The sequence below is a fragment of the Macrobrachium nipponense genome, chromosome 40 (assembly GCF_015104395.2).
Source record: "Macrobrachium nipponense isolate FS-2020 chromosome 40, ASM1510439v2, whole genome shotgun sequence".
Lineage (NCBI taxonomy): Eukaryota > Metazoa > Arthropoda > Malacostraca > Decapoda > Palaemonidae > Macrobrachium > Macrobrachium nipponense.
The window spans coordinates 16496675-16524174 of record NC_061101.1 but is presented as its reverse complement, the minus strand read 5'-3'; the positions used below and the strand labels follow the sequence as shown (position 1 = coordinate 16524174).

Sequence of the window (27500 nt, the reverse complement as noted above, 5' to 3'; positions counted from 1 at the left end):
TTACGGAGATCTTGCCCTCTTCTGTGACGGATACTGATGGCTCTGGGCTGATTTCTGGAATTATTTGGTCAGGAAAGTTTTGTCTTAAATTGTCATGTTTGGTAGGCTTAGACGGTTGGATAATAGAGATGATTAAATTGAAATTAGGCGTAAAACTGACAGTACAGTCAATTTTATTCTGTTTAAGATATGAGCCCAGTTTATGAACAGTTTTCCGTGGGTATGCTTGGAATAGTTTTTCTCTAAAACAGACATGACAATCAATTTATTGTGAAGGATTAGGTATATTGTTAAGGATATATTCTCAGTTGGGTCAAAGCAGGATCTTAAAACATTCAGTAAGTTAACAAACATCTATACCTGGAATTTCAGTCACTCTCTCATCACACATCTGCAGGACTCTGTCTTGTTGTAAGTATTTGGTGACGCAGCTATCCACTGAAGAAGATTTTCCTGCAAGGGGTATGTAGTAACATGGACTTGTTTTTTTTTGGTGCAGACCCTCGTCTCCCACATGAATCTCAGGGAAGTCGTCACTTGTCGTCACTCGGAGGGATTTTCTTTCTTCCATCCGACCCACGTCACTTGAGACTTTTATTTTCCTGCTTGTTTAATGTAGAGAGATTCAGGAATAATTAAAACCAGCGACCTCGACCAGGGTTTAAACTAAAGAGAAGAAATGTTTGGATGCTTAAACTTGTAGAGAGATTTGTTTTTATGAATATGCACAGACCAAGTAAGGTCTTTTAATTTCTCTTTCATTCATGAGAGGAAAAAATAGATTTGATATGCATTGAAAGGGTTGCTAAAGATATGAAATATAAAAATAATTATAGTCTTTCTTAATTGCAATTGATCATGTAGGGTATATTTCTAAGATCTTTTTAGCATAATCTTTATTGTTTATCTTTGTCGTAATTCTTGGGAGTTTTCATATATCTTTGTTTAGGCTAATATTGCACAAACGAGATTAGAGTTCTGTATACCTCTGATAACCGCAAAGATAGAAAGAAACTGTGAACTTCATTCTGGACATTGCCAATTAAAATGTTTCGCTACAACCCTTAAATAGTCAGAAAACTACCTTAAATAGTCAGAAAACTACGATGCTTGTGGTGCAAATCTCATTTCAAACAAGCTCAGCATTGCCAGTAGAAGTTTCTGTTACCACCCTCATGAAAAGAAATCCTTCGAAGCACAACAAGGCCTCTGATTAAAAATTCTTAAATGAACTTTATAACTTTAACCTGGAATATCTACTGTGAGCAAATCGAGGGCGAGCATCTTGCCATCAGAATCCAAGGCGCGGAGGGCAATGGCATCAGATTCCACCAGCCTCCCCTCGAAGACCACTTCCGTCTGAGTGCTTGGGTTGCTCCCGTCGGCGTCGGTTGTGTAGGTGATGAGGTCCCTGAAGTTCTTGTGAAGAGTCAGCGACCACTTCTTGACGAAGGGGAGAGACTGGTGGCTGAACGTGACCCTGACGTTGTGGTCCTCGCCCGTGGGATCGTCTTCTTTCATGACCCAGCTTACCTTCTCGATGCTGAGCTTAGACGCTGCTTTTTCTGTGAGAGGGGAAGGTAGAGGTCTCAGTACTGGGAGATAGAATTGTTTTCACTTCGATTTGTTTATGGGAAGTGAATTTCAGAAAATGTAGTTTACGGAATTAGAAGGCTACCTAGTAGGGAAAAGAAGTAGACCCCATAATAGAACTTCCCACTTTTTTGTTTCTTTTTTTTTTTCCCCCGCCCTGAAGCCCTGCCCCCAAAGCCCACCAAGGGGCGTGGCTACTCCCCTCCCGATAATTTGCATGTATGTACGTGAGGCCAACCCTGACCCTATATAGACTCCACTATCCTAGGGGGCGTGGCCACCTCTGACCCCAAATGGACTCCATTTGTATTATAGGCTCATGTACGTACATGAGCTCATATTGGGGGGCCTGGCCACCTCTGACCCAAATTGACTCCATTTGTATTATAAGCTCATGTACGTTACATGAGCTCATATTGGGGGGCGTTGCCACCCCTGACCCCAAATTGACTCCATTTGACTTACAGGCTTATGTACGTACGAGCTCATACTATGGGGGCGTTGCCTCCCCTGACCCCAAATTGACTCCATTTATATTACAAGCTCATGTACGTACATGGGCTCATATAAGGGGGCATAGCCCCCTGACCCCAAATAGACTCCACTTGTCTTAATAAGCTGATATCACTAGATGAGGTGTAAAAGGAGGTGTGGCCACCCTTGACCCCAAATCGACTCCACATTAAGATGAGCTCATGTACGTCCATGAGGTCCAAAAGGGGTTTGGGCAGGGGGGGCATGGCCACCTGTAACTCACAGGAATAAAACCAACATTTCAGGCCCACACCCCCACCACCGACCCCAAATTGACTCCACTTTTCTACTCCTGTGATGTCACGTAACTCTATAGGAATAAAAACCACCATTTCAACCCCACCACAGACCCAAATTGACTACACCTTTCCTAAAACCCCCGTGACTTCACGTAACTCTTCAGAATAAAACCGCCATTCAACCCACCACCCCAAATTGACTCCACTTTTCTACCTCCTGTGACGTCACATAACTCTTCGGGAATAACCACCATCAAAATTCCACCGATCAAACGGGAAAATCAACGACCCCACATTGACTCCACCTTTCCTACCCCCGTGACATCACGTAACTCTACGGGAATAAAACCTCCATTTCAACAACCCCACCCCAAATCCCGACTCCATTTTCCTACCCACCCTGTGACGGTCACGTAACTCTAGGGACGGGAGAACCCATCATTTCAACCCCCAACCCCAAATCGACTCCACCCTTATGCCCCCGTGACGTCATGTAACTCTATGGGAATAAAACCACCCCACCCCGACCCCAAATAGACTCATTTCACTGTTTTCTTGCGACTCATGTCCCCTTAACTGTTTTCAACGTAACCGGGACGTTTACCTCCTCCTCTCTCGGGAACGTTTTCCCTGCATTATTCGCGGAAAATTCACGCATTCATGGTATTTTTCTATATAAATATCCACAAATTCCTGGTTTTTTTTTTTGATGAATTTCATCATAAAATGCACTTTTTGTGATAAAACTATTAAAAAAACCATGTAGGAAAATTTTTAGTGGGTTTTCTTGATTTTAACTAACAAAATAGGCTGTTTTTTAGCATTTTTATAGGGATTCCAAACATTCGCGGGTTCTAACTATTCACGGGGGGGTCTGGTACGCATCCCCCGCGAATACGGGGGGACCACTGTATATGGACAATGCGAATATAGCCTCTATCGACTTCTCTCTCTCTCTCAACCATTACATTTTGCTTTATACATATACACGGCTGCTTAGATATTTGGAGCATCAAGATAAAAGGATATTTGGCAACTGACTTCATCCTCATGTGAGACATATATTTACCAATTTGATATCTCCCCCAATAACCGACAGGGACAATGTTATTTGATGATGAATCACGCACACACACACACGATGAAACGAGATCTTATCGCCATATTTGTCAAGCTGACTTCACCCCCACGTGAAATTTTATTTATCATAGAATTGAGTCATAATCTCCATTCCGAACACAAGGACAAAGGCACACATTTCAATTTTGTTTATTTATTAATACCGAGTTTGAAAGAGGTTAAATGAAAAATCAAATGACAGACAGAATGGTTATTTTATAATTGTAACCAATGCTAAATACAGGGGAATGAATTAATATTCCATACAAATACATACATTAGAAAAAAATACAAAAACAATACTTCAACGAAACACACGGCTACTATTATTTTCTAACCTGTTCCTTCACATCACAGCCCTAGTATATACCACATACATCTTCTCCAGCACTTTCCCGACCGTGTATCAAAGACGACGTTTCATCTAATACCTCAAAGCTTTTAAATTTAGCTAACAAGTTTTTCATATATAAATCTTCTACGCACCTTTCCTCCAACAGGGATAAATTCTTTTTCATTATAGCCACGATTTACCAATTTTGCTCATTTCATCATTGATGTAGCTAACACAGGTAAATATTGATTCAACCAAGTCGTATTAACCAGCCCGCTTTGACCGATACCAGCGGGTAAAGATAACATATTTGACATAGTCATACGATGATTTAAATAATTCTTCCTTCAATTTCTTGACCAAAGAAAAAAAAGTGATGGAACCTCATCTGTTTGCTATCTCTGCCCAAACGATCAGTGTGATCTTCATCTTTGGAATAAGCCACGCTCTTTTGCGCGTATTCATTATCTTCAATGGGGGGGCCCAATACCGTATTGGGTTAATGAGGTAGCTATGGTGGTATCAAATTTCTCGTCTCATTCCCTAGATGTGATATTTTCAGGTCTTTTCACAATGGCAGACCCTTCAATACCCTATCACGAAGACAGGCATATGATGTCTCCCCAGTGCGAGAATATAAAAAACCTACCAATTCGGCATATGGATAAGCTCGAATGACGTCCGCCACCACACCGTAATTCCTGCATGTCACACAATTAGTGGCCACTACTAAACCCGTATTCCTCTTCCTGAACTTATTTTCGGACAAGTTCCCGAAAACTATCTTGCACGAGGAGGTTGATGAAGCCATGGCAAGAGTTCACATCTTGATGTGACAATCCTTCAAGAGATAATGAGCTACGAAAACCCCGCAACCCGAGCTCCTCTATCACAATCACTGATTACAAACCAGTCGCAACGAAGCATCAAGTCTATCCCAGCAATGATTCACGCTCACAAAATACGATTAAACAAGTCTTCTCATTCCCTCACGCCAAAGGTCATCCACACATATGACTCATTTGATCAAAATCAGTATCATGTGTCTAAACAGCTCTGGTATCATTGTTCCTAAAATGTTAATAAGCCACCCCACACACTTGCCATCATTGTTTTTTTCGCATGTCCTGCCCTCACCTTCCCACCACCCCTCCCCCTCCCCCTCCTCCCTTTTCCCCCATATTTCCCCATGTATCGATTTGTTTTTTTTAATTTGTCTATATTCCTTAACATCCAATCTTTAACCCCCGCCACCATTTCAATGAAGTAGTGCTAATTCGAAATGTTATCAACGTGGGTGTTTTTTATTCCCTTGAAATTCTCGAGCTATATCTAATATTATAACCGCCTGCGAGTGGATGAGTTAAATCTCCTTCTTCATTCCATTCAACCGTGTTAGAATCTTGTAAGTGCTTTAGCAAAGCCGTAACGTATGACTTTTGAGGTTCTTTAAAAAATGTTGGAATAATACCTGTTATATCGGGTATTGCTTTTTTTGCGAGTCATGTCCCCTTTAATTGTTTTCAACGTAATCATGGCGTTACCACCTCCCCTCCAGTCACTGCACCTACACTTTCTATAGGAGGAGGAGGAGGAGGAGGAGGAGGAGGAGGTCCCGTGAGCGTATAGCTGGCATAGACAGTTTTTGGATATTAAGAGGGATGTGTCTGCTACTAAACTAACAGCTGCCGTATCAACTTGCCAGTACCCTCCAGGTTTATTAATATCACCATCACAAACCTCTTCTATTCATTCATTCACTCGTTTGGGAGGTAATGATAAATGGAAAACGGGATATTATTTTAAATATTTTAAAAAGTTTAAATGTTCACATTGGAGGTCGGGGGTCAAACGTGCTATTACGTACAAGGAATGTCTCCGCATCTTAAACAACTATGGTAAATGCATATTTTTCTTTGATTTTTATATACCCCTTACCCCATATACGTTCTATTAAGGATATATTCTATATATGTATCATGCACCTTGAATCACATAACTTTCTTTACTTATTTCAGGATGATCTGTGAGATCATTCACCCGTGACGTCGGTGATAAACTGCTAAGACGTTCTTAGTCGTTTCCTCTTTAACGCTTTTTCGGATATTCAGATTAAATAAGAATACACTTGGACATTATATTGGGATGCGTGTTGAGGCGGTCTGACGGCGATTAGTGTATTGAATTTGTAAACTCTCTTTATGTGTCAATAAATCCTTATGAATAATTATATAGTTGTTTTTTACTATACCCACAATACATTTGAAAGCAAATACAGGGAAACGGAGAAAAAGAGTGGGTGTTTCTATGGAATCAGGAACTGTTATTAAATAAATATATAACACATCGGTTTTACATACCTTCACCGGGTTGCTCGTTTCCTTTGGGGGTTGCACTGTTGTGGGCTGCCAGTGGGAGTTGTTGCATCTCCTGCTACTACTTCTTCTTCTCCTGCTTCATGGTCATGACCCGTTTTCACCTTCCTGATAAATGAGTTTGGGGCTCCAACACCATAATAGTAATGGTGTCTGACTTGAGTGGCTACTTCGTCGGCTGACAGTTCACTACTAGAGTTATTTCCCATATCTGAAAGGGAGGAATAATGACTGTTTTATATTTGTTCTAATACGAATACAAACCTTCGGTCTTTAACAATAGGAATTAACTTACGGCGTAGCTGGAATTACGGTCCGTTGAATCTTGAACAAGGTGGTTAGGCAGTAAACTACCGTGGGGCAGGATAGCCTGTCTGGATGTAAACACTGACACTTCAATTTGCTTTGGCGGCCGTCTTCCGATGAAGACGTATGTTTTGTGAGCTCGGCGCTGACTGGTCGTTGAACTTTTTTCCCGGTGGGATCCTTTTGGTTTATTTTTTGTTTTAAATAGTTATAGATATACGGTGTTTGATATTAATACTAAACAAAGGTTCGTCCTTGGTTTTTCAATGAATATACAAACCCACTTTTTGTGATAGTCTTTGTAACCGCCCCTCTACTTGTGTTAAGAGTCAACGGCTAAGGTATGCTAACATATTATTTACATTCTTTCGCCCTTTAACACTGGCTCAGACCTGCATGAGGACGAGATATGTATTTATCGTGAGGATGATATTGATCCTGTAATGGGACATGTATTCATCCGAAATTACGCTTACGCTTGGGAATTACCAAGGGAAACTTCAAAGGTTTGTCCGTGTTTTTGTTGTTATGGTAATTTCTCTTTCTCCTTCTTCCTTTCACTTACTACCGGAAGAGGGTAGAAGGATGGCGTGCGGTGTTGGGTTTGGGGAACTCCTCTCACTTGGAGGGCGGCACCCTTGGATGTGTGAGGAGTATCCTCATTACTTTAATCATTTTTTTTTTTTTTATTTTACAGACTAGTGGTGATTGTGTTTTTCAGCAGTATTGGTTGGATGCTCTTCGTGTTGGTTATCCTAACCTTGGAATTGTACTTATGACTCGTAGCATGTTGCATACCGATCCTCGAGTGTGTGTACTGATCCCCTGCTGATGATCATTTTCATTACCACCACTACCCGGGAGTTATGTTACTGGACGAAGCTGTCGCGCTGCCCTGTGAGGTTATCTACTCCTGATGGTAGAAGTTTGGCAGAAGGAGAAACTGAAGAGGAAGAGAGCTCGTCAAGTGTCGTCATCCTCCTCTTTGAGATCTTCATATCTTCATGCCTCCCCCCCTTCATCTTTTAGGCTTTGCCGTAAGAGAAGGTGGTCTCCCCCACTAAGAATTCTCGTCACGGGACTTCTAAGGGTCTGTCTCGCTCCAGTGAGGCAGGTGGGTCTTCCGCTGGTCCTCCCGTTCCTTCGGGAATGGGCTCGTCTCTTTCCTCGGGAGGAAGCAGACGGGGATCATGGAGGTGTACCAGAACCACTGGTTTCTCCTCTCCCGGTTCGAACGGTTCCACCTATGGACCGGGAACCGTCTCGGCCGCCCGCTTGCGAGCGTTACCGAGTGTAACGGTCACCTACGGGTGACCGTGCAGCCAGGGTCCAGACTGCTGAAGATGGTAGGAGTCGCTCGGGTGACTCTCGCCAGACCGGCGATTGCTCTCGCAGCGATCGTCCGGTGCCCAGGGTTGACGTGACGTTCCCGCGGGTCCGTGCATGCGAGGCCGGTGGAGGTGGGCCATCAGCCCTCTTTTAATTAATCCTTTCTTTCAGAGACAGCCCCACCTAGTCTCGGGGTGGCAGATGCTTCACCTGCCAGGTAGGGGTTCGTAGCCCTCCTTGAGGAAGCGTTCTCTCCACTGCTACTCCTGCAGGTCCCCTCCAGACAGGTGCAGTTGGGCCGTGTTGCTTTGGCAATTGCCCCAACTCCGTCCTGAATGGAGGACCTGTCGGTTGTCCTGAGGAACTGGCGAAGAGGAAATTTAGGAAGAAGAGGAAGGTGTTGCCGTCGTCTTCTGCTGCCTCTTCAGCTTCGACTTCTGAGGCCCCCCCAGCCGAAGAAGAAGGTAGCCTCCTCCCCCCCCTAAGTAGTCTCGCTCAGAGACCTCTAAGGGTCTGTCCCACTCCGGTGGGACAGTTGGGGCTCCGCTGGTCCTCCTGTTCCATTCGGGTTCGGGAACGGGGGCCGTCTATCCTTCTGCAATGAAGAAGATGACGGGACCAGAGGGGTACCGGCTAACACCGGTACCTCTCTCCTGGCGCCAGAGGTTTCCGCCTCGACGCCAGGTACCGTCTCGGCCTCTCATTCCACGAGATGGTACCGAGTGTACGGTACCTGCGGGTGACCGTGCAGCCAAGACACAGGCAACCGAGTTCGCTCGGCGGCCAGGATCCAGGCACGGAGCGGAAGACTGGTGGGAGTCGCCCAGGTGACTCCCACCAGGCCAGCAATCGCTTTCGTGGCGAGTCGCAGGTACCTAGGGTTGACACGATGGTCCCAGACCAGCCGCGGGCTGAGAAGCAAGGAAGCAATCCCCCTGGACCAGCCTCGGCTGGTCCCAGCGGCGTGACGCCGCCGTGAGGACTGCTCGCACCACCGCGAGCAGACTCTGCTGGTCCCCTAACTACCGCTCGACCAAGCCTGCAGATTGATTGCTACCGCGGGTTGGCGAGCGTCTGCAGCCCCCCCCCCCCCCCCCCCCCCTCCCCCCCCCCCCCCCCCCCCCGCACGCCATCAGGCCTACCTCTCCTACCCCTTCAACTTCCTCGGGCTACACGGGAAGAGCGAGGCGATCAGGAGTGATCACAAGGGGTGCGCTCCCACTGCGACAGCGGACTCTGACCGTTCCCCTGACCGCTGCCCCCCTCCCACCACCCCCCCCCGGGACCAGACGGATAGGGAAACCAGCAGCAGCTCTTCTGACGCTTGCGCCCGTTGCTGCTGCTCTTGGTCTCGCCGCTCAACCAGTGTAGCCCGATCGCCAGCAGCTCTCCTGAAGAGACTGACGTTCCGTTCTTGGTCCAGCGTTTCTCCGCAGAAACCGCTGGTCCTGATCGCTTACAGTCCTCCTCAGCCTACCGGTTCTGCTGGTGGGCAGGGGAGGAGCTCTCGTAACAGCTCCCCCTGACACAAGAGACCCGACGCTCCGTTCCTTGGTCCAGCGTTTTCTCCCACAAGAAGCCGCTGGTCCAGACCTGCAGCTCGATCACCACCGTGGTTGGTGATCGCCGCAGTCCTCCCAGCCTATGGTTCTGCTAGTAGGCAGGGTAGGAGATCAGGTTCTCCCTCACCTGTCCCTTCAACTCCTCAGGCTACACTGGGAGGAACGAGGCGAACAGGAGTGACCGTGAGGAATGCACTTCTTACGGTCCGGCCACGAGCCTGGTTCGGTCTTGGGACCAACAGATTCTCGCTCAAGTGGTTGGAGGAGATCGTGGGCGGCTGGCGAGGACAAATGACGCTTCCCAGACTCTCAGAGGGACCATCACCGCCGTTCACATGACTGTCTGTCTGGACCACACACTCAAGAGACCAGGGTGGGCTCCCCCTTCGATCCTCTTGAGAGGTTTCAACCTCAACAAGGACTGGGACGCGTCGGAGGACAGTATCGGCTCTCTCCTGTCAGGTGCTCGCTCAGCCTCACCCAGACGACGGTCACGGTGGCGGCAGATGTTTAGCCTACAGTACGAGTTCGTAACCCTCCACGGGAAAACGTTTTTCTCCTGACGGTAACGTTTTCGTAGACTCTGAGTGGCCATCACCACACGGTGATGGCTGCTCGTACTCGCTTCTCCGACTGCTAGTTCCGCTGGAAAGGGGAGCGAGTATCAAATCTTCCTCCCCCATTCCCTCTCTCCCTATGCTACGAAGGGAAGGGGAGGATCCTGCAAAGCATTCTCCGTATGATTCCACGTTGGGGACTGCATTCCTGGGGGGACCTTCGAGTCCTACTGGACGTAAGTCCCCATCGTTGAGGAAGGATCTTACCCCATCCTCGATTTCTACGGGAATCGGGAGGAACACCACCGACGATCGTCTGACGAATTTGGTGGGGGTTTTGCCGAGTGCTTAGAGTTCTTCGGAATTTCTAGCACTCCTCCGAGTGTTCTGGTCTTCTATGATCTGCAAACACTTGGGCGAAACCACGGTCAGAGTGGGCGAGACGAGAATCCCAGATAATTGTTACTACGATAATCGGGAATCTCACCGAATGCTCGAATTCCTGGAATTTCTAGCGCTCGAGAAAAGCACTGCTGCTGAAGGAAGAATATCTCAGGAAGGGCTCAGCCTAGATGGACCTGACGCCCGTCGCCTCAGTAGGCGGTCCAACCCCTGGATAGAGAAGAACGGGTGGGAACATCCAGTTTGGCTTGAACTATCTTGTTCAGTATCCTGTTATCACCATTGAAGTCTTCCTTCGGGGAAAACTTCTCCTTCACTCTCTTCATTAGAGAATGGAAGGGTGTTGGCTTCCAGTCCTTATTCTTGTTCCTCGAATGGAAGAGAATTTAGGGTGGAGGTCTTCGTACAGGAACCTACAGATATACTTCGTATATTGCCCTCGTGACATGTTTCTGTTACAGTTGAATTGTCCGAGGTGTAGGCACATACCGTAGTTAACTCTACGGGTTGTGACCGAGACGAATAGTATCTTCTTAAACTGAACTGCAACTGCGGGACTGCCTGCAAACCTCCCAGAGTTACCAGTTGCGATTTTAAGATACTTAGTTATTGTTACAACACCACCACCTCAGCGTTTGCATTCACCGAAATCCGTGTCAATTAAATGCAAATGCTCGAGCGTATTTTTTTGTGCTCGATGGTTCTAGCCAAATGCATTCCTTCTTGGAATGGATTACCTGGCAACTCAGGATGACGAGTGAGAGAGCTAGCTGTGTATTGGGCTGCCTGCCGCAGCCCAGTACCAGCTGGCTCTCCGAGATAGCACAGTCGGATTATGTCTCTCTCCTGTACAATGATTGACTACCAAACCGAATCTCTGCCCGGCAATCACAGACTTAGGTCTCTGGTTGGCTGGAATTTCTCACATTAGTGAATGACCATCTCTACTGCATCGCCTTGGACTTGCAAGAATTTTCAGACAGAGATATCTCAATAGACTCGCTATCATCTTTCTGTTACTGCACGGTAACAAGTCTGTAGCCTAGTCTCCTACTGCACCTGCCGCTGCGATAATGCGGAATGATTTCTTCAGACATCTGAGTTTGTCTTCTAATATATCTCGTATTCGTGGGTGTGCTTGTTCATTGTTCACACCAATTGAAGATGTATAACGGAAGACATCACCTGTTCCCCGCCCTGCCAGCTCTACTTCCCAAGTATATAGATGTCCTCCCTGGATAACCTGGGAAGAAGAAGATGATGATTCAGCCCATGAGAAGCAGTTCTTCAGGCAGTACATCCCTGTGTTTTCATTACTGAAAAGCGCTCCGCTTTCATTGCAACTCCAACTTCTCACCAAACAGCAATGAAGTAGCGGTTTAGCGTTTTCAGTCCTTTGTAAATCACAGGGATTAAGTCGTCTTCGTGGGTTGGTGTCATCGGCGAGACTTTTCTAAGTTCAGAATCTTGAGAGTTACTTCTCTCGATTCGGCTGCATTCACCTTCGTCTTCAACGCCACAGTGTTGTTTCTCCTTAGCTGAGATTCAACTACTATGAGAACTTCTGTCTTGCCATCAGGGGACCTCGGTCTCTAGAGGCAATTGACTTTCGCCTGTTGGGCACATGCCTGAGAGAATCATCATCTCGCCTTCCGGCATCGGTGGCAACAGATAGACGATTTGTATGGTCTCTCGGCATAACCCTTCAAAAGGCGAGTGTCACGTGACTACGCCTAGGATGCTTGGACAGCTCGCCTCACACAACTGAACGCAGTCAGTCGGCAGCTGTCGAAGCGTCCAGACCGTCATGAGCATGCTGTGGACTTAGTTCAGTTGTTCCAGATCAATCATTACTTCATCCTACTAGCTTGTTCCGGTACCCCCTAACCATCGACACCCTCCATGGAGTGTTGGTGTCCTATCCACCGCGGGAGACGAAGAGAACTTCACCGCAGTGGGGTACGAGACCGTAAGAGACTTCGCTGCAGTGGGATACGAGACCGTGGGACACTTCGCTGCAGACGGATGGATGACCAGTATGGGTACTGGACATCACTCCGAAGAATATGTTGGACAGAAAGATGGATAGGTCATCGCGACTATATCCTTTTTCCCCTCCGGGACTGCCCACAGGTCCTTGGAACCTCATTTCCCTGGACCAGTGGTGGATGCTTGCAGATGTGTTTGCTTACCCAGCTCCTCGACAAGACAAGTTGCATCTCGTCCATGGTGTGCAGTTGTAGAGGTAAGAAGGATGTGAGAGTGACTGGCTCTCCCCCCCTTCCCCGCCTTGTCCCATTCCTCGTCCTTCGGTTGAGGATAGGACTCCCAGCTCACATGGCTGGTCGGACGATTGATACTGTAAGCCTATACATAAGCATCCTTTTTATGTTTCTTATCAGAATCATAGAAGCAATCCCGCTCCTTCCTCTAGCAAGGGGAGGAAGGAGACTGGCAATAATGCAAACCCTTCCCAGAACTTTGCATTACTGTCTCCGATGCCAATATTCTTCACCAGCACTTTTTCGGATGAGTCACGATCCCTCACTCATTTTGTTGAAAATGCCCAGAAGTTCTGACTTTTGATCTCGCAGCTCCTATACTCCGATCAAGTTGTCAGAGGCAGCAGGGCACCCCTCCTTGCTCTTACAACCAAGAGGAATAGCCTAGGTGCGCAGAACTCCAGTCAGTTCTAGAGGCTCACTCAGTCCTCCCACCAATCAGTGAGTCTTCCTATTGTTAAAGACCAAAGGTTTGTATTCGTATCAGAACAAATCAACAATTTGTCGAAAATTGTATTTTTCCTAACTATACAAACCTGAGGTCCTTTAAAGATGCCCACCTCATGACCACCCCTCCAAATCTGAACCTGGGGCCGAAAGGCAAAGTGGAGTGTTTACATCCGGGCAGGCTAGCCTGCCCCACGGTAGTTACTGCCTAACCACCTTGTTCAAGATTCAACGGCCGTAATTTCAGCTACACCGTAAGTTAATTCCTATTGTTAAAGGACCTCAGGTTTGTATAGTTAGGAAAAATACAATTTTCGACAAATTGTTATATTCCGCTTCTTTCAACGGGTACATTATTTTATGAGAATATCTATTCCATGTACAGATGAATCTTCTTGCTGTTTTTAATATTTACTATATGTTTAAGTAAATCGAAAGTGTTTTTATATGCTACTTACTGAATAGTGATGGAGGGAAATGACGTTCCGGTCAAGAGAAATACTTGTAGGGACTGAGGGTCGGCGTGCTGCACTTACTCTTATACACTTTGGGTAAGGAATAACGTCAATTTCCCTTGTCAGCTGTATTTATGGTGTTCAGTCGGAAAGTAATAATCAGGTGTGACATACGGTGTTTCGTTGAAGTATTGTATTCCAAAGATGCAGATCACACCGATCTGTGGGATGACCTTTGGCGTGAGGGTATGAGAAGACTTGTTTAATCGTCATGGTGAGCGTGAATCATTGCTGGGAGAGACTTGATGCTTCGTCACAACTGGTTTGTAATGCAGTGATTGTGATAGAGGGAGCTAGGGTTGCGGGGCTTTCGTAGCTCATTATCTCTTGAAGGATTGTCACATCAAGACGTGAACTCTTGCCATGGCTTCATCAACCTCCTCGTGCAAGTTAAGTTTTCGGGAACTTGTCCGAAAATAAGTTCAGGAAGAGAAATACGTGTTTAGTAGTGGCCACTAATTGTGTGACATGCAGGAATTACGGTGTGGTGGCGGACGTCATTCGAGCTTATCCGTATGCTGAATTGGCAGGTTTTCGATAGTCTCGCACTGGTGCATCATATGCCTGTCTTCGTGATAGGGGTATTGAAGGGTCCGCCATTGTGAAAAGACCTGAAAATATCACATCTTGGGAATGCGACGAAGAAGTTGATCTACCCACCATAGCTACCTTATTAACCCAATACGGTATTGGCGCCCCCATTGAAGATAATGAATACGCGCAAAAGAGCGTGGCTTATTCCAAAGATGAAGATCATGCCGATCGTTTGGGCAGAGATAAACAAAACAGATGAGGTTCAATAACTTTTTTTCTTTGGTCAAGAAATTGAAGGAAGAATTATTTAAATCATCGTATGACTATGTCAAATATGTTATCTTTCCCGCTGGCATCGGTCAAGCGGGCTGGTTAATGCGACTTGGTTGAATCAATATTACCTGTGTTAGCTACATTCAGTGATGAAATGAGCTAAATTTAAAAGCTTTGAGGCGTTAGATGAAACGTCGTCTTTGATACACGGTCAGGAAAGTGCTGGAGAAGATGTATGTGGTATATACTAGGGCTGTGATGTGAAGGAACAGGTTAGAAAATATATAGCACCCACGTGTTTCGTTGAAGTATTGTTTTTGAAAAAGCGAATGCGTATATTATCGCGTTCGTGTTTGGGGCGATAAGGTCTCGTTTCATCGTGTGTGTGTGTGTGTGTGTGTGATTCATCATCAGATAACATTTTCCCTGTCGGTTATTGTCCCCCAATATCAAATTGATAAATATATGCCTCACATGAGGATGAAGTCAGTCGCCAAATTATCCTTTTATCATGATACTCCGAATATCTAAGCAGCTGTGTATATATATAAAGCAAATGTAACGGCTGAGAGAAAAAGGGAGGGAGAGAGAGAGAGAGAGAGAGAGAGAGAGAGAGAGAGAGAGAGAGAGAAGAGAGAGAGAGAGAGGCTATATTCGCGATGTGCATATATAAATTTAGAGATTTTATAGGAGGAGGAGGAGGTAAACGTCTCGGTTTACGTTGAAACAATTAAAGGGGACATGAGTTGCAAAAAAGCAGTGAATGAGTCTATTTGGGGTCGGGGTGAGGTGGTTTTACTCCCGTAGAGTTACATGACGTCACATGGGGGGTTAGAAAATGGAGTCAATTTGGGGTGGGGGGTTTGAAATGGTGGTTTTATTCCCGTAGAGTTACATGACGTCACGGGGTGGTGTAGGAAAGGTGGAGTCAATTTGGGGTTGGGGGTTGAAAATGGTGGTTTTGGTTTTAATTCCCGAAAGAGTTTTTACGTGACGGTCACAGGAGGTAGGAAAAGGTGGAGTCAATTTGGGGTCGGGGTTGAAGGATGGTTTTATTCCCGAAGAGTTGCGTGACATCACAGGAGGTAGAAAAGTGGAGTCAATTTGTGGTTGGGGGTTGAAAGTATTGTTTATTTCGAAGAGTTATATGATGTCACAGAAGGTAGAAAAGTGGAGTTAATTTGGGGTGGGGGGCTGAAATGGTGGTTTATTTCCAAAGAGTTACATGACGTCACAGGGGTAGAAAAGTGGAGTCAATTTGGGATGGGGGGGGGGGGGGGGCGCTTGAAATGTTGGTTTTATTCCCGTAGAGTTACAGGTGGCCACACCGCCCAGCCCCCACCCCACCCCTTTTGGACCTCATGGACGTACATGAACTCATCAATAATGTGGAGTTGATTTGGGGTCAAGGGTGGCCACACCCCCTTTTACACTCATCTACGTATATCAGCTTATAAGATAAGTGGAGTCTTTTATGTGGGGTCAGGGGGCCCACGCCCCCTAATATGAGCTCATGTACGTACATGAGCTTGTAAGTCAGATGGAGTCAATTTGGGGCCAGGGGTGGCAACGCCCCCCCAATATGAGCTCATGTACGTACGAGCTTATAATACAAATGGAGTCAATTTGGGGTCAGGGGTGGCCACGCCCCCCAGAATAGTGGAGTCTATACAGGGGTCAGGGGTGGCCACGACCCCCAGGATAGTGGAGTCTATATGGGGTCAGGGTGGCCACGCCCCTTTTGTATGTACATGAGCTTATCAGGAGGGGGAGGGGGGTAGCCATGCCCTTAATGGGGTGGGGGGCGGGGGGCTAGAAAAGTGGAGTCTATATGGGGTCTTTCCCTCTACTTGCTACTAGCTTCCTTATCTGAATGAATGTCGAAAATAGTACCAATAGTATGCAATGTTATCAGTAGATAATGGTTGAATGTGATTCAGATATCAGGAATCATATTGTGATGAGGTTCAGCCATCAGGCCAAAATAGCCTCTGTAATACTTCATTCAAGTGTTAACTTATATCTTGCATACTATGTCATGTGTGATGATGCATTTCCCAAACTAAATTATAGACAGTTTTGTAGTTATTTAAAAAGGTTTTATGAGGCTCAATTACTCTATTATTCTAACGGTTCCAAATGTCATTATGCCACTTCATAATTTTTGTATACTGTGTATTTGGGATTACTCCGAGAATCTCCGCACACAACTGGCCAAATTATTCTTCACTGAACAGAGGTAGCAGACTTATCTCATTTGAACAAACAGCACAAGAGTTTCTAGCTTGGCACATGTCCTCTCTAATCATGACATCACTTACTGTCAAAGTACTGGAGAGCCGACCTCTCCACACGATCATCTTCATCAATGACCACAATGAGGACCATCATTTCTTTTGTGGCCTCGGGGCAGTGTCAGGGTATGACGGCACACTGTCTTGTCACCCTTTTTCCTGATCTGGCCGATTGGGAATCTGCACTTGTAAGGGTACTCTGAGAACAAGTTCGAATTGTTCTTGGGGTCGTAGGCCACCACTTCCACTGAGAGGTATTTCCCTGGGTATGTAAACTCAACTGTGAGGATTCCGTCTTCTTGAAGTTCGATTGGTAGTGTTTCTCCTATTTCTGTTAAGGAAAATGTAAATTAGAAACTGCAATTGGCAGTGGTTCTCCTGTTTCTGGTGAGAATTTGATTAGTGATTCTCCTTTTTCTGTTGAGAAGGTGAGTTTAAATTAGAAACAGCGACAGATGGAAGTATTCATAAAGAGGGTCTTTGCGCTCATATTCTCAATTAATTTGAGCTTCAATCAAGGCAGTTTTTCGTGTCTGTAACAAACAACTGGATTACGGAATGAATATGATGATATTAACTTACGTTGTTGGAATAATGTAGAGAACCTTACCCTTGTACAACGCAACCCTTTCATCGCAATGCCTCATCACCTTATCAGACGATACGGAAATATTGACACATCTCCTGATATAAGACGGCTTCGTTTCTGGGGCTATTATGTAGCAGGGATGGTCATCGTACGTGCAGACGTTTCCATCCACAGTGATGTTTCCCACTTGCTGGCTGGTCACTATCCTTAGTGAGGAAGCTGGTGAGTTCCTCTCCCCACCAACCCAGGCTAAGCTCGTCTCCAGATCTGGGATTTGGACGAAGAAGGGAATTTATTTAATCGTTTAGAAAGCTTGTATGACAGCCAGTGGAACAAGAAGGATTCTTTGCTAAGAAAGAAAACTATTAATCATTTAGGGAATTTGTGTGATAACCAGTGATGCAAGAATACCAGTGGTGAAAGATGGAGTCTTTGATAAAGACGAGAATTCTTCATTTTTGGCGGCCAATTTGTATGATAGCCAGTGTTAGGAGATGGATCATTTGATAAAGGAACTAATTTGGAAGGAGCCTCTGATAAAGAATTTAGAGAGATTCTCTGATAAAGATCAAAATTAGTAATCGTTGATGAAATTTGTATGATAGCCGGTAGTACAGGAAGGACTCTTCCTACTTTACAAGTCTCTGCAAATGATGCCTTTTAGGTGACGTTTATGTCACACTGATAAGTTTACCTAAAAATTTTAAGGAAAAAGGAGCTACAGTAGATTCACATCACTCGTGCATTTGATGTCTAGGCCAGTCTCTTACGACGCTCCTGATTAGCTGTTGATAAGCCAATCACAGGGGTGGAAACTCTCAGTCTCTCTCGAGAGTTCCCATTGTTGGGATCTGTGTTCCACTTCTCCTGAGGGATACTGGTGAAAGACGTATCCCTCAGGAGAGGTGCGGCGTACATCCTGTCTATGTGGACTCTCTCGAGAGACAGAGTTTCCAGCCCTGTGATTGGCTTATCAACAACCAATCAGGTGCGTCGTAAGGGACTGGCCTAGACATCAAATGCACGAGTGATGTGAATCTACTGTAGCTCCTTTTTCCTTAAAATTTTTAGGTAAACTTATCAGTGTGACATAAACGTCACCTAAAAGGCATCATTTGCAGAGACTTGTAAAGTAGGAAGTCCTTCCTGTACTACCGGCTATCATACAAATTTCATCAACGACTACTAATTTTGATCTTTATCAGAGAATCCCTCTAAATTCTTTATCCGTCGCAAGGACTCACCCGTGATAGCCACCACCTTAAAGTCCATGGCAATGTCCTCCGAGTGATCCATCGCCTGCAGCAGGTAGGAGTCCGAGTTCACGAGGTTTCCATTGAAGACGAATTCTGTCTGGGTGGAAGGGTTTTCTCCGTCTGCTGGGATCTTGTAAGTGACGGCCCCTTCATCGTTGGAATGCAGGAAGAGTTTCCATTCCACGACGTCGTCCAATGGGTCGTGCTCCGATATGGTGACGCGGATGCGGTGGTCCTGACCGGTGGGGTCGTCCTCTCTCATGACCTGAGTGATCTCTTCGATGTTCAGGGAACTGGTCGCCAGATTCGCTGCGAAAAGAAATGCTGTTCGATACAGCAGACATTTTTTTCTTCTTTGCCATCTGGATGAATGGTTCTGATCTATAAACATGTTTTCACTGAGGATGGACGTGGGAAGCTTTTGTCATACGCTAACGAACGTGAATCTTCATAAACATCGTTATTAAGTGAAGCTTTTAATGAGTTATTTTTTTTCTGGACTTTTGGTTGCAGGTAGTTTGAAGTCCTCCGTATACATATAACTTTTAAAATTCAAATAATTCTATGGGTTGTTACATTGTCATAAATGGTAGAATTAGCTGTTAGTTAGTTCCATTGTGCCAGCTGGAAAAATTTAATTTTTTCATGGCTACATCAATAAACACTAAAGGACATTTTCTTCACCACTGTTGCAAACAAGGAGAAACCGAATACCCAAATAAATATCGTACAGGATTAATAGTTCAGCTACTTTAAACCAATGAAGGTTTATAATTACATAGTCATATTTTCTCTCTCTCTTTTCCAAATCATTTAGCATCCAGAAACTTCATGTCACACTCTCATTTTGGTGTACCCTTTTCTAAGAACAATCGTTAATGTCAGAATTTATATATAACTACATGAAAACTACACTGGACTGATCTAAATTCACCAGTAGAATCTGTCCGGGATTCAAGTGTAGAATTATTATTATTATTATTATTATTATTATATGAAACCTATTCATATGGAACAATCCCACAGGGGCCATTGACTTAAAACTCAAGCTTCCAGAGAAAGTGGTGCTCATTCGAAAGAAGTGACAGAAGGATGTTGGAAATACACAAAAAGATCAGCTATAAAAAAAATAGATAAACTAATGAATTGATAAATTAATAAAAATGTAAGTGAAATATTAAAATACAAGCTGAACTTTTGAGATTCCAACTGCACCACATCCCCTGGGAGGCTGTTCCAAAGTCCAACGGTGTGAGGCATAAATGCCCTCTGGAACTGAGAGAAAGAAGTTTGACAGCGAAGCGCAATTATCGCATATTGGCACTTCTGCTGTTCAGCGGATCTGGTTGCTGCTCTCGGCAGGAAAAGGGAAAATTAGCTGAATATTTAATGTCTTACCGCCTGCTTTTGCCAATAGTTGAGGTGATGCTATGGCCACCATAGAAGCTAGGATGGACAGTAGCCGGAGCATGGTTGTCATTCTTTCTCCTGAAAAAAAAAAGATAAAAAAGTTTATGAAATCATTAGCAGATGTGGAATTCAGTTACGTTTCTGAGCTTGAAGGGAAGATATTAATTTCCTTCTGGATTTTATGAAAATAATTTGCATGAATTCAGATTCTGTGATGATTAATTAGTCACAAATGTTGCGGGCTGCCCAAGAGCAAGAGACCCTGCTGGCATAAGAACTGTTAAATTTATCACGATAACGAAGACCGTTAATCCAAAATTCTCTGTAATGATTACCGAAGAGAACCCAGTAAGGCAGAAAGAAATGAGGTAGGACGTTATGTTAGGAAGGAAATCAGTTAAGCTAAAATTGAATACCTACGGAAAAATATGAAATATCAATGGACCTGCTGTGTAAAAAATTAAGTAAACTCAAAAGAAATAAAAAGAGCCTAATTCCGGATATGAAGAAATATGAAAGGGCTGTTGCCTTGTATAATAAGGCGCCCTATGAGGTTATGTGAGACTTGCGATAATCTCACGCTAAGTCGGTTGGTTATGCACTTCCATTCTCATTGAGTGTCTTGGGTTTTGTTGATAACTTACGAAGTCGGTATCTTCTTTGGTTATGACGACGATGTGTTAAACTCATGATGATATCTTCTTTCTGATGTGAGGTTTCTAGTAGAAAACACGAAGTATAAAAAATAGTTCTATTCTCTGAGATTACATGTTGAAGATCAGAGGAAATTTGTACAGGTCTGCCAATGATGATGGCTAATTCAAATCTACATGATGAAGCTTAGATATAGATGTACAGGTCTTCTAATGCCGATGGCTTGATCGCTTCTGCCAATGATGATGGCTAATTCAACTCTGACTCCCATCTCTGTTACAAATCATAAAGGAAGCAGACAGTAGCTCGAACATATGAACATACATATAGATGAGACACATTACAAATCACGTAGGCCGTTTGAATTATAGGTCGCGGTAGTTGTCTCAAGCAGGAAGCTTGGACTAATGTTTTCAAAACAAATGAAGGACCACAGGTGACGGCACGTCATCTTAGCCTACTTTATTGTATACGTCATCTTTATCGTCTCTGGTCTGATCACATTCCTGCAAGCAATCTGGTTGACCTCATAGTTTTAGTTTTTTATATATATGGAATAACATTCCATATTTTTATTATGTAACTCTTACAAATACGTGTTGACAAGCGCACGGAGGGATAACATTGCTGATATTGCTTTATCTGTTTGTGTTATCTCTTTGAGTATGTGCACTTTCGTGATGACTAAACCTTCGGTGTAGCTTCTACTATAGTTAGTGACGTGTTTCCAGTTTTGTATCACGCTAGATATTTTGATAATGAGATAATTAGAAAGATAATCTTCTTTGATACAGATTTCTGTATCCGGTTAGAGTACCTATATATCTGCATTGTATGTCGTCAGTTTTTAGCTAATTTCGATGTATCACTTCGTGATTTCGATGTTTCGTTGTGTGGGATGTTTACATAAAAAAGTTAACGGTCAGTAGTAGGAAGATAATTTGTTCACTGGAAAGCATAGAACCTTTTTCACTACTATTTATCATTGCTTGCTTTGGTTTGATTTCTTTATAGCCAGTAATGAAATTCTCATGTTGGTATTTCCTAGGTTGTCTTTATTAAGGAAATTTTGTCTTGTGTCTTCTTGACTAATTTACTTGATCCCCTGAGGGGTGGACCGTAAAAACAAAATGTTTTAGTTTATACTCTATATTAATTTTCTCTGGAGTACTTCTAGTATAAAAAGAAAACTGTGTTTTTATTGGCTCTCTAAAGCAATCTCGATTCATCTGATTGTGAAGCTCGAAATTCCTTCCCAGCCTCATAAAATTATCTGTTTTCCAACTTTCAAATATTCAGTCTTATCTTCAATTATTTAAACGGCTAATTTTGTGTTCATGGAACCACACCTCCTTTCCAGCCATGTTAGAATCGGTATTCATGGTCAGTTCTGTTTGTAATCCTATGTATTGAATGAATATCAAATCCCCGCAGACTTCTGAACTATAATGCAGTTTATAAAGGGTAGTTTACAGTTTAGTTGCCCGGGCCGCGTAACACCATTTTGCCCGGTCCGTAATCACTCCGCCAAGGTAAGTAGTTCTCGCAGCCGACCCGACCCGAACCCATGGAACCGACCCGGCCCGAACCCGAACATGCAGCGACTTGCAAACGGTAGCCATCCTGTTTGTATTAGTCCGCCGATTCCTTAGCAGACGAAACCCGTGCCCAATAAACTGTAGAAACTCTGTTATTTATAAGAATCCCACCAATTCTCGATTTTATGCTAGACCTCTTTTATTAATTTCTACCACCCATACGGACACGAAACCTACTGCTCATTACCTACCACACATTCCCCTTGCCCAACTAATCTGTAGGAGCTTCATTTTCTATTTTCCGTACATTCTACGATATCTATTTTCAATTTTTGTATGATTCCTACCAATATTTATTGTATGAATCCTACCAATGCCTATTTTTATGCTAGCCCTCTTTTATTCATTTAAATCACCTGTTCCCTCACGAAACCTTCTACTTGGCCCTTAATCCCTCCGCCAAGATAACTAGTACCTGACCCTGCCCGACTCTTCGCCCTTAGTCTGTTCCTGCTTCTCAGCTTGTTCAGTGCAACCATGTCTGCTTCCGCCGTTTCTTTCTCGTGTCCCGCACACGTGGAATTCGCTGCCGCCGTTCCCGTCACTATGGAGGACATTGTGCTTTTGTGTCGTGATAAACGATCCCTAATTATATATTTAATGAAAACCGGCCTACTTGGGGATTTTAGTGGCTTGTGCGAGCAGTGTAATGAAGGCACCGTCGGCCATTTGAAACAAGGGGATAGCTTTCAATGGTGGTGCAATGCAAGACACTGCCGCAAGTACACTTCAATTTGACATGGATCTTTCTTCTCGGGCTCTCATCTCTCCTTCAAGAGCATATTAATGCTCATACACGGCTGGATTCACGAGGCTTCCCAGAAATATATGCAGCTTAATTTGAGGATTGGGTCGCCGAACACAATCGTCGATTGGTACAATTTCTGCCGGGATGTTTGTGTAGATATTTTGGTGATGGACAATCGGAAAATTGGCGGGCCAGGTCACATGGTAGAGATTGACGAGTCCAAGTTTGGTAAAAGGAAGTTTAACAAAGGCAGACGTGTCGATGGTTGTTGGGTTCTCAGCGGGATTGACCGCCAAACAAAAGAAAAATTTTTTTAGGTTGTTCCAGACAGAACTACAGACACACTTCTTCCTATTTTAATTGATAACATACACCCTGAGTCAATTGTAATTTTGGATTGTTGGAAATCTTATCAAAATTTAAGTCAACATTTCAAATCACACCGTAACATTAATCACACATTGAATTTTATAGATCCACACGATAAAAACAAACACACAAACACGATAGAATCTACTTGGCGGGTTTTGAAACGAAATGTCTTACCTAGAAGTGGTACTGTTAAAAACTTGTATAATTCGTATTTCTCTATGTATTGTGTTAAAAAACGTTATCTAACTGAAGTTGATTGTCAATTTAAAGCCTTTTTAGATTTAATTAAACGTGCATATCCTTTAACTAAAGTAGGTTCAACACCCGCCAAAATGAGGTGCAATGTCGCTGAAACCAAACAATCACGAGACGTCGCCGTACAAACGGATTCGTCATCTGCACTCGAGCCTCGTCCACAAATTCCGCTTGTTCAGTTACCACGAAAAACAACCGTCCCGCCCAGAAGGAAAAAAAAAATTCTGTACCCGAAGATTTGAACAATTCCGATTTTCTATATTTAGTTCTATATTTCTGTGGGGGGGGGGGCAGGCCAATCATTTGACAACTCGCAACATCTCCAAGGTAAGCTTATCAATGTAAATGCAAGTTATGTTCATTTATTTGTGGAAACAAAGCAGGTCAGTGTGTTTATCGCTAAGCGGAAGTCAGGGCCACTCAACACATCCGAACATTCACGTTCACTAGCAGTCCACGCGTTCGAACAAAGAACGTGGCATTAACTTTAACCAATGCATTCTCGGAAATATTAACTTTGTTTATATATCAGTAAGGAGTTACGGGTGCCAGTCATCCGTGCGTACAAGTTTTTGAGGTTAGGTATCAATAACTGTTAACATACTTCGCCCCCCGGCCAGGTAAGGACATGCAGCCTAAGTTTGGTTAGGTTGGTTCCTTTAGTTAGGTTGCAATCACTGTTAACATACTATACTGGGGGGTCCAGGGGGGCGAAGCCCCCGGCCAGGTAAGGGCACACGGCCTAAGTTTGGTTAGGTTGGTTCGTTTGGTTACGATCACCTCAGTTGGCCAGGTACAGCATTTCATGCATGAACGTTCTATTAGGCTAATAGCGCATATGTTCGGTCTACGAATGTTGAGTAGGGGGACAGTTTAGTAACCTAGGCCACACATCTCATGAACCGATTAACTAGGAGGCGATAACGTTGGCCAACTAAACTGAGTTGGGGGGACAGTTTAGTTAGCCTAACCGAACACGGAACGAATTTAGAGTAGGAGGGACAGTTTCATTACCTAGGCTACTCATCTCATGAACCAACCAACTAGTAGACGTTAAACGTGGCCAACTAAACTGAGTATGGGGAACAGTTTGGTTAGCCTAAAAAACGGGGAACGAATGTAGAGAGCTCCTACAGTTTAGTTGGCCACGGGTATCGTCTGCTAGGGTTTCGGGGTTTTCTGTGTTCATTTTCGTCGTCTGTGTCTCCCCCCACTCAAAAAACCCCGGTTTCCCAATAGGTCCCCCCTTAACATTTTCTACCGTTTTCATTAACTTTTAACCAAAACTCGTGTGTTCTCCCCCCACCCAAATACCCCGCTTCCCAAAATGGTCCCCCATTACCGTTTTTTTAGGTTTTTGGGTTTTCTAACAATACACGTTTTAAAAACTTGCGCCAAAACAAACAGCCGCCATCTTGTTTGTATTACTCCGCCGATTCCCTAGCAGACGAAACCCATGGGCAACTGAACTGTAGCCGCTCCGTTTATAAATATTTTATCTGTATAATTAAAATATCCTGTTTTGAGTCTTTGTGACTGTACCCTTGACAATAGAGCCAGATATAGACGTTGTATCTGTCTCTCACATTATGTTCCACCACTCTAAGTCTTATCTGTCCTCACAACTGGATGACAGTTTTATAGCAATGCCTAGTATTCCCAGCAGTTTGCTTATCAAACATACTTGAAATCTTGCTTTCAGTATTCTCAACTTTTTACAGATATTTCAAGTCACTCTTATTTTCAAAATTTATACCTTTTTCTTCTGAGTAAATCTGCTGGCAGCAAGATGATTTCCTCTCAGAGTTATAACTGCTTCTTTCTTTCAGCTTATTATCTGTAGGTTCAACAGTCATGAGATTCACCTAAGCACTTTTCTTATTGACCACATCTGCACATAAATTCGACAAGTCAAATGACAGTAGGCCTAATATGCTCAGATTTCTGCCTGCCTTCGGTGCCCTTTCAATGATACCTGGTCTTTTTGGAAATAATCTGCTCCTATTTTGCCCTTTTAATACGTCCCTGTCATCAACGAACGCATCACACATCCATTTCACTTTTGGTAAATTTTCACTTGACCTTACACCAAGACCAGCACATCTGTAGAAGAACCACAAAACTTACATCCTGCCAAGGCGCTTGCCTAACCTCGTGTTTAGTACTGGATATAAGAGCGGAAAGCAAGTACAACACACGTACCTGACCGCCACCGTGCTGGCACGGCCTCTGCCTTTTTAACAGCCCATTAAACCACCAATGTTATATATTCTCGATGTTTTTTTTTCATGCAGTTTTCAGTCTCTGATTTGGTTTGTTTTATTATAAGGATGGCTGCTAACCTGTTTAACAAAGGCACCGTTTCTGTGATCCTACAGGCAGATGTTGCATTCACAGTTTTTTTTTTTTTTAGGAGAACATCAAATCTGCCATATATGGTGATGATGATACAGTTATCACCTGGGTAATAAATTGGAACTACTGACACTTGTATCTATTGTCCTGGAAAAATTGTTTTTAGGTTTCAAGGATTGAAAGTTATCCACACTGAGCTTAGGTTAGATAACACGTTATAGCATAGCAGAGGCTGCTTCATATAACATAAAAATTTCGTATTTATTTACAATACCTACTGGTATTGTATTAGGATGGTATTACAAACTTCAGGCACCTAGCAATGATATGAGCTGGTACAGGGATGTGTCGCATAGCATTTTTTCCTTTTTTAACTAAAAAATTCGTGTTTTTACTTAATATCCTTCGGTCATTGTTATATTATTATCCTTCATAGACTAGATACTTCCATTTCCTCGCGTGATTCGCCTGCCCTGACCGCCAGATTGAAGGGGCATGATTTTTCTGGCCGAAGTCGAACTAAGTAAGCAAATGGACCACTAATCTCATAACACTTGCCGCTTTCCCCTGACTAACCCCGCCCTACTTGTATTCAAACCAAAATGACTTCTCAGGTTTTAATACTTACCCACGGCCTTAAGCCAGCGGAGTCTCCCTTTGGGTCAATACACAGTTGCCTGGTCCTCTGTTAACTCGTTCAAAGACAGTAGAAACACTCCGTCGACTGAAATAAAACTGGGTTGGCAACGGTCGGCATCGGTGTTGTTTCGGCGTTTGCCACCCAACTGAGAAGCGCTCATGATAATGGCTAGGCTGATAACAGAGAGCCTCGGTCTTCTGATAAGGACCTGAGTCACGTATTTTCGGTTTGAAATTCGAAAAATAACTGCAGGAAGCATCAAGAGTGTGAGTTTTTCTCTTTTTTTTTATGAGCGTCCTCTTTTGAAACAGGAATAGTCTAGAATAAAAAAAAAGTAAAAACTCTGACATAGACCTAGTGACGTTTTGAATCTGGTGGTATTTCAGGAACGAACCTTGTGTGTCTGATGTTTTTATATCTCTTTTTTTCTTTTACCTGGAATGAAGTTTTCTCAGTAGATATCTCTTATACTTATTCTTTGGATGTGCTTAATACTGAAACGCCAATGTTTCTCCCATGTAACATTCTTCTATTCTACTTGGACAAATTCAAAGCGGACACTATTTTGCTAAATAATTTTAATAAATATCGCCAAGAATTTGGTGCCTAATCAATATGAAAGGGATTATTATCTATCAGCTTTATAGAGAAATCGATGTCATTCGTGTATTCAAGAACTGATTTCATATAATCCTGTATATATGACTTCTGCCGAACGTTGATTTTTGGAAATGTTAAGTGTCCAGTGTCCAGATTTCGTTCTGCGGCAAAAAAAATCCGTGTCAAATGAATAGTTCTTTTTTACTCGTGTAGTTTTCCGCTTTTTTGTGGCAAACTATACAAGTAAAAAGGGACAATCGTATGACAGAGACTTTTGCCGCAGAACAAAATTTTGAGACTGTACCATTCCAAAAATCTTTTTACGCCA

The 27500-nt window shown here is 43.8% G+C and overlaps 1 protein-coding gene across 2 annotated transcripts; it reads right to left on the bottom strand.

Moving 5' to 3' along the window:
- Positions 1-1247: 1247 nt before the first annotated feature.
- LOC135211956 (uncharacterized) lies at positions 1248-26728 on the bottom strand. 2 transcript variants are annotated; one of them, XM_064245212.1, is made up of 6 exons: positions 26561-26728; positions 19939-20028; positions 18529-18864; positions 17306-17551; positions 16723-17026; positions 1248-1565 (listed from the first exon to the last, which is right to left on the bottom strand). In XM_064245212.1, exons 2-5 carry the CDS (start codon positions 20018-20020, stop codon positions 16767-16769), a joined length of 924 nt encoding a protein of 307 aa, XP_064101282.1. In that variant the 5' UTR covers positions 20021-20028; positions 26561-26728; the 3' UTR covers positions 1248-1565; positions 16723-16766. The 2 variants fall into 2 exon arrangements, with proteins under 2 accessions (XP_064101282.1, XP_064101283.1); XM_064245213.1 differs by having other exon boundaries at positions 18529-18849; positions 26561-26727.
- Between the last annotated feature and the right edge of the window lie 772 nt (positions 26729-27500).